The 8332-nt window shown below is 31.6% G+C and overlaps 1 protein-coding gene across 2 annotated transcripts; it reads left to right on the plus strand.

The window, feature by feature from the left end:
• The first annotated feature begins 4662 nt into the window (after positions 1 to 4662).
• Positions 4663 to 8332, plus strand: LOC101512478 (uncharacterized). 2 transcript variants are annotated; one of them, XM_073365980.1, is made up of 3 exons: positions 4663 to 4985; positions 6314 to 7010; positions 7927 to 8332. In XM_073365980.1, the coding sequence occupies exons 2-3, from the start codon at positions 6316 to 6318 to the stop codon at positions 7952 to 7954; spliced, it is 723 nt and encodes a 240-aa protein (XP_073222081.1). In that variant the 5' UTR covers positions 4663 to 4985; positions 6314 to 6315; the 3' UTR covers positions 7955 to 8332. The 2 variants fall into 2 exon arrangements, with proteins under 2 accessions (XP_073222081.1, XP_004491902.1); XM_004491845.4 differs by having other exon boundaries at positions 4665 to 4985; positions 6314 to 7069.

Here is an 8332-nt window from a genome sequence, read left to right on the forward strand (position 1 = left end):
TAGGAGTGCCATCAGCAGTCATAACCGACACAGACGAGACAGGTTTCACAGACACAAAAGATTTATCATCGTATGTCATATGATGAGATGCTCCCGAATCAAGAATCCATATGGAAGGAGATATATCTGACATACCAGAGGAGTTCAAACCTTTAGAAGAGGTGGCAGACATGGCATGTGATTGAGTGGCAAGAAGTTTTTTTTGAAGTTGTTATGCAATATCAAATATTTGGGAAGCAATCTCAGATGAGTATACAGAACCAGAACTAGAGCCAATGGTAGAAGGAGCAGAAGCAACAACGTTTGACGATGACCCCCTAAAATTCTTCTTATGTGTTCTCCCCAATTTCGGACAATGTGCTTGAAGAGAATCATCCTTAGCATCAACCATAACAAATAGTGACAGGAAAATACGACAAATATAATCACAGAGACAAAATAAATTAGGGATAATCTAGTGTTGTGCGAGTCCGATTTCTCCCCCTACAGACGTTGTTTCTCCGATCCAACCATTGAAGACGAAGACCTGAATGTTGCGAACCTGCTTTCCAAATATCAGACCGATCCAACGGTTAACGAATGCGCAATCGATATTTTTGTGAGTCTGATTTAACAAAATCAGGAATAGGGTTACTCTTCTCTTTTCTCTTTTGGTGGTTGTCTTTTCTATCAAAATAATTTCTCTCTTCTTTATAGTAGATCACAAAATCAACCAAAGCTTTTTGATACACCATGTTAACAATGAAAAGAGGAAGAAGAGAAACAACCACTCTAGGGTTTCATAACATAGAATGAACCAAACTGAAGTTAATAGGGCTACAATGAGTATATATATAAAAGAATAGAATTGTCTAAAATACCCTTACTACTAATATATAATAATATTATCTAACATTGTCAACTCTATTAATATTACTTTGATTAGTTAAGGGGCAAAACAAACTTTTAAAATAGTTTTGAACTTTCAATTGAAGGATGTCATCGTCTGATGTCCATAAATTTTATTTCTTTTTCGTTGCACCACTCTCTCAACATAAAAGAAGGTTGTATTCTTATCCCCGAGGTTAACCCAATTTTCCATTGGCATTTGATGCCAAAGGAGCTCTTCTTGGAAAATAATCTAATTAAATTCATATTGAAGTTCTTGCTCCAAACTCACAAGAAAAACATAATCAACATTCTCTAGCACTTTTGAATACCTGACAATCAAGCTTGAAGATGCATTTTTCTTTTAAAAATGTTGCTAAAAACATATTTTTTTGGAGAACCAGGATTTGCAGCCAAACAACTTTCACAATTTGATGATAATTTTCGTGGGTAATCAACCAGCTTCAAAGTGAAATAGTTGTATCCCCCTTGTAGTAGGTTTTCCATTCATCTTGAGAAACATCATATTATGGTCAGAGCGGGTCCTACATAAAGTGTTCCCAAAACTCAGCTCTAATTGAAAGGGTATGACCAGCGTACACATTAGTACAAGACTAACGACTATTACATGTTTCAACATCAAAAGTAATAGAATAGAGGTTAGAGTCCTCATGGACAACCCAAGTGGAATAATCAATATAAACAAGCACCCAAAAGATCCCCTGAATGACCACGAGCTTCCACAATTTAAATGTGGTTGTACTGTAAGTTATTTTTGTTTATTATTTCTTTATATATTAGATTTATTAAATTTAATTGTTACCCTGTTCAATTGCGGTTAAACCTCAGTTAGAGTTTTGAACCTTGAATCGATATTATCATCGGTTCAACTTTGGGAACAGTTTTGACCTCAAAGACACTCAACTTAACTAAGGCAAGTGATGGTCTTATGCAGAGTATTTTATCCTACACCCCACCTAAACCTGCTACTCTCTCCATCAACGTGTAAATATAATTTTGTCATTCTATGAAACCTTCAATTTTTTTACCATTAATTTTTTCATCACCTCTTTCAAAACTTTACAGAATTTATCATAACTTTCGAATATTTTCAAATTTTTGAAATAAAAAAAGCAAGTGCACTCGGATTTTTCAAACCTTCGAAATAAATTTTTCAAACTTTCGAAACTTTCCAAATTTTTGAAATGTAATCCTTATTTCGAAAATTTGAAACTTCAAAAGATATTCGAAACTTTCGGAAGTTTCAAATTTTCGAAATAAGGATTGTATTTTAAAAATTTAAAAAGTTTCGAAAGTTTCCAAATCTGAAATTTTTTGAAAGTTTATAAATTTGGAAAGCTTCAAAAGTTTCAAAATTTTCTCTATTTCGAAAGTTTCAGATTGCTCGAAAATCTAGAAAATTTCTATTTCAAAATTTTTGAAAAAATTTATTTCGAAGGTATGAAAAGTTCGAGTTCTACTTACTTTTTTTTTTCAAAAATTTAGAAATATTTGAAAATTTTGGTGAATTCTTTAAAATTTTGAAAGAGGGGTAAAAAAATGAGTGGTAAATAAATTTGAAGGTTTATAGAAGGATAAATTTATATTTTCATGTTGGAGGGATGCCATTATTTGTTGTGGGAGTGCATAGTAAAATACACTCGTATACATCTAACCTAACCGCACATAAACTCACCAATGAATGGCCCCAAATTTTTCTATATAATCAAATGATGATGAATTTTATTATTAAATATGTGTTTTATTCCTATAAAATTATGATCTGTTAAGATTTGTTCCTAAATTTTTTTTAATCACTTTTAGTCCCTAAAATTTTTCTATTCGCTTATCCTTTAAAAAATTTAGTCACTTTTAGTTCCTATTTTGATTTTATAGAAAAAATTTCAATGGATTAAAAATTGGACCGACCCAAAGCGAAATTATTAGACGGTACCTTTTTAAAATTTAATGACTAAATCATTATAGAAATTTTCTTTAGCAGACTTAATGGCATTTTTAAATTTATTTTTTCTATATTTTTTTAAAAATGAAATAAGAATGTTAGTAATATGTTCACACTTGTCTCATGATTTCTTAATTTATAACTAATATTTCTCATAGCAATGTGCTCACTTTTCGTCTCATGATTTTTTTCAATTTATAACTAATATTTCTCTCATCTCTATTACCTCCATTAATCAATTTAGTTGTACTAAGAAGAAGAAGAGTATTACATAATTTGCAACAAAAACAAAATATTTAATTTAATTTATATAAAATTTTATCGATTTTAGTTTTAAAAATATTAAAATATAAAGTATTTATTTTAAATAAAAAAAAGATTTGAAACATTTTTATATAAAAAAATTTATTTTTTAGGGAGACCTAAAGTGCTGGATTACTCTTGGTCCGATTAAAAGTATTAATTTTGTAGATTAAAAATGAATAAAAAAAAAAATTTATGAATTAAAAAGTTAAAATTTTTTTATAGAGACTAAAAATAATATTTTGAAATTTTATAGAAAATAAAAATTTATTTTTAATTTAATTGTAATTATTAAAACTACAATATTTTTTAGACTTAAATATACTTTTTATCTCCTATTAATTAATTTTTACCTTTTTTTGTTGATGTAATACTCTTCAATGATGTGATAATTAATTGTTGTAATTAATTTTGTTTATATATTAAATTTTAAAATTTTAAATGTTTAAACAAAATATTTTGAATTTTATTTATTTAGTTTAAAAAATTTAATATTACTTTTAATACTTAAAGTAATTTTTTTTAATATCATTTTATATTTTTTTTATTTGTATATCAAAATTTTAAAATAAATTTATTTTATTTATAAATTAAAATATTTTCTAAAATCACAATTTAAAAAAATAGTTTAAATTTATTTATTTTATCAAAATATAATTTAATTTTTTAATATTTAGATAAAATATTTATTTATTTTTAAATGTCTTACAATATAAATAAAAAAGTAAACAAAAATATTATTTTATCCAAATCACAAATATTACTCATGAAGCTTATCCCCCATCGTCTCACTGGCCGACCTTGACCCTTCTTATTTTGGGGTCATATCTAGTATTCAGAGTTTGCCTCGATTTGGTACCGCTCTCGCGGCCCGCACTGAAACAGTGCTTTACCCCTAGATGTCCAGTCAACTGCTGCGCCTCAACGCATTTCGGGGAGAACCAGCTAGCTCTGGGTTCGAGTGGCATTTCACCGCTAACCACAACTCATCCGCTGATTTTTCAACATCAGTCGGTTCGGACCTCCACTTAGTTTCACCTAAGCTTCATCCTGGTCATGGATAGATCACCCAGGTTCGGGTCCATAAGCAGTGACAATAGCCCTATGAAGACTCGCTTTCGCTACGGCTCCGGTGGTTTCCCTTAACCAAGCCACTGCCTATGAGTCGCCGGCTCATTCTTCAACAGGCACGCGGTCAGAGCCCCCAGCTCCTCCCACTGCTTGGGAGCTTACGGTTTCATGTTCTATTTCACTTCCCGATGGGGGTTCTTTTCACCTTTCCCTCACGGTACTACTTCACTATCGGTCACCCAGGAGTATTTAGCCTTGCAAGGTGGTCCTTGCTGATTCACACGGGATTCCACGTGCCCCATGCTACTGTGAAAAATAACCAAAGTTAATTAAAAAGACTAAATAACGATTTTGAAAATAAGAGAAGAAAAAGGTTATTTTTAACAAAATAAATAATTAAAAATATATTGAGTTCAATTTTTAAAATTAAAATATGTGATGATAATTTTTAAAACGGTCACGCAGTCAAAGTCATAAACACTCACATTTGACACTAAAAACTAAATTCTCTCTTCTCATATTCTCTCTCCCTACTTTAACAACTGCTCCGCCTACTGGGCACCACTTCCGACCACCGTGTCGTCTTCCCTTCTCTTCTCTCTCCCGTAATCCCTCCCTTGACCGTCTCTGTGTTCTTTCTCCCACGAGGCATACACGACCATTCTCCCTGTTCTCTTGTCCAATCGCGTGTGCCGTGCCAGCAACTGTTCGACCACGTCCATTTCTCCGTCCACACAGCACTAACAGCCGCTCTGCTCGCCTCCAACAGTGAAGATTTTGGGTAATGGATCTCGTATTTTGAGTTTCGTAATTTTAGGTTTTCTTGATTGGTATTTTTTATTATAATTAACAAATTAGGTAATTGATTATGAATTTGAGAAATATGCTTGTAAAATCATTAGGGTTTCTTATTTATTTAAAATTGGGGATTTTGTGGTCGTGCATTCTATTTGTATTGCTAATGTAATGTCCTTAAAATTGGAAGATGTAGAAGTTCTGGTGTGGTTGTAGTGTTCATGATGGAAAGAAAAAATATGAATTCATTACTCTTTTATAACTAATTTCTGAATTTGTCTTTTGATTTATATGTGCACGTTGTAAGATATCGTCTTCTTAAACAATGGATTTCAATGGTTTATCTGCTTCAAAGGATCACCATGATGGATTGTATTAGGAGTCGAAAACAAAGGATGTATAAGTCTAGAACAAAAGTTCTCTCATCCCAAACAAGCATGAGAACATTAACCCCGTCATTGACTTTATTCTTAAGTAGCTTTCCATGGATGATGCTTGTTTGGGTCCCTAATCAATGTTATTTCAGTGTTTTGCTAGATTTTAGAATTCTAACACTATTTCTTGGTCTTAAGGAGCTCTCCAATGTTTTTCTAGATTTTAGATTTCTAACAATGTTACAGTTCTTATATTCTGTTTTCTCTTTGTTCTTTCAAAAGGCAAACTAAATTATGGAAATTAGATAAGTCTTTAAAGGCTTCTGTTAGAATTAATTCATTAGATTATCCAACGATTATTACTCTTTTTATATTCTCACTGCTTGAGCAATATTGTTAAGAATAGTCATTATTGCCAAATGATGGGAAATTCCAGTGGCTGGGCCTGATATATATTATAAATTATATATTGGTTCTGCATGTTATAGCTTTAGATCACAGTGTATTTTATCCAAGTTCATTCTTATTCAAAGTTTAAGAACTTGGAGTTTATATGTATGTAATTATTTTAGTGCACTGTATTGAAATTTTTTATTTGAATATTTATGTTTTTATTAAAATAAAAATATATATAGTAATTATTATTATTAATGGTTGCATAGTCAGTCATAGATGTCTTAAAGTAATGATCATTTTTGTCTACATAGTGCATATTGACTTATATTAATAGTGCCTATTTCCTTTGTACATGTTAAAAAAATTTAGATGGACAGGATTTAAAGATTCTATATCATGATTCACTCAACATTTTAATAATTTATAATTTCATCTTCAGGAAAGTATTATCTAATTGAAAGTGTAAAGTACTTCCAATTTTTATCAATTAAACATTTGAGTGATATAACTTATTACACTCTGCTTGACATTTTTCTCTTGCAAGGAATGAATCGTTTGCGAGAATCTTCCCCTCAACGGAAACGACAAAAAGTGTCTCCGTCCTTGACAAATGAAGAGAGTATACTCTATAATCTCATATATAGCAAGAAAGACATAGGGATATGGACAGGAGACATGAAAAGAGAAACAAACCTTCCTGTTACTGTGTTCAATAAAACCCTTAAGGAACTTATGTCCAAGAGTATGATAAAGGAAGTTACTACTATTCAAAATAAAGGTAGAAAGCACTACATGGCAATAGAATTTGAGCCTTCCAAGGAGATCACTGGTGGGAATTGGTACACTGATGGGAAACTTGATACAGATTTCATAGCCGCTCTAAAGGACGTGTGCTTTAAATACATTTCCAAGCAGAAAGTTTCCACGCTTGACGGATTTTTGGAGTGGAGTAAAAAGAACGGGATCTTTAATTCTGAAGTCACACCAACGCAAGTAGAAGATATTATGAAAACCTTGGTTTTGGATGATGCAATCGTGGAGGTGACAAGTAATGGATATGGGGATTTTGCATCTATTCCTGTTGGCAGAGTTTGTTACAAATGCAAAAGCAACGTAAAAGTTAAAGGGGAATTGAAATATGGTCTCGTGCCTTATATTCCGTGTTTTGCTTGTCCGCGAATCAGCTTTTGTTCACCAGATGGCGTTGTCTCTCCAAGAACATGTGTCTATTATGATAAATGGTTGGATTTCTAAACACGCTGATGATTAATTCGTTTTTCTTAAATGACTATCCGACAAGGTTTGACTCTCATACAACAGCTATTGTGGTTTCTTTTTTCTTTCTCTTTTTAAATTTATTGCTCAATGTATCAAAGTTCCTTCCTCATCAAAATGATTGACTTGATTGGTTTTAAATTTAAAGTCTTGAAAAATGGTTTGCACCTGTTAGAAAATGTGTCGGTTGGTGGTCATTGTTATCACTGTTTCAGAATAATTTATCTTCACTACCATTTGTTGAAATGATTTGTTGTGCTTATGCACATTCAACCTGTTGTTCAAGGTTGATTGAAATGTAGGTCTTAATTGTCTCTTTTTTTTATTTGATCCCTTCTTAAAAATCTTACAGCGGTATGCTATATTTTGGTATGCTTGTGTTTCTAGGAAAAAAATTATGTTATTTTGCAATATCACAAAGCATGATCTTACAGTGGAATGCTATCTTACAAAGTGTATCTTTTGCAATATCATGGTGGTTCACTGTAATTTGGTCAAACACACCGCAAAACCAAATGTACACTAAGATTCCTATCCTGGACTGGTGACCGATTCAATTGTCCAATTTTTAACACTTCATTTAATTTTGCTGAGCATTGTCTTGTCTTTCACCTACCTCTCTTCCATAAAATTCTATTTACACTAACAAGTATGACTTGACATCCATATAGTTTTAATAATCTTGATTTACATCAATCAAGTTGGTGTTGTTTTGATGGAATTGAGATTTTAGTTGTTGTGTGGAGTGTCAGTTGAGCCAGCTTAGTTAAAATTCACTTTCCCTTCAATCATATTCAATTGTTTATTTCTTCTGTCATAATTAGATTTTGTTTACTCTAGTAGGATATTGATTGTAAAAGCTGTCTTCGTTTTGTAATATAGGCATGTCCTTGAGGTAATCCATATATAACTTGCTTGCAAATAACAAGAATCAAGACTGACAAAGATATAAGACTTCCATTCTGGTAAACACTGATGATGTGGTATCTAATAAGGCTTGCATCCTAAATTAATAAGAGTTGAATGCATTGTGAAAGCATTGTTCTTCCTCAAATCCCAAGGTATATAAACATCCTTCAACTTCCACAAATACTAGGGTTTATAAACAGTTGCAGGAGTAATTTGTGCCCGCCTATGTAGTGTTGTAGAATTATTTATTGGTTGTGAAATTGTAAGATCGTTATGACATGAGGTTCTTGATGTTTAATTGGATGAAGCTATTTGGACTGGTTTTGCTATAAAGAACAAATGTTCAAAAGATCAATATTATTATTATTCTTTGCTTTAA

Source organism: Cicer arietinum, chromosome 3 (assembly GCF_000331145.2).
Source record: "Cicer arietinum cultivar CDC Frontier isolate Library 1 chromosome 3, Cicar.CDCFrontier_v2.0, whole genome shotgun sequence".
NCBI lineage: Eukaryota > Viridiplantae > Streptophyta > Magnoliopsida > Fabales > Fabaceae > Cicer > Cicer arietinum.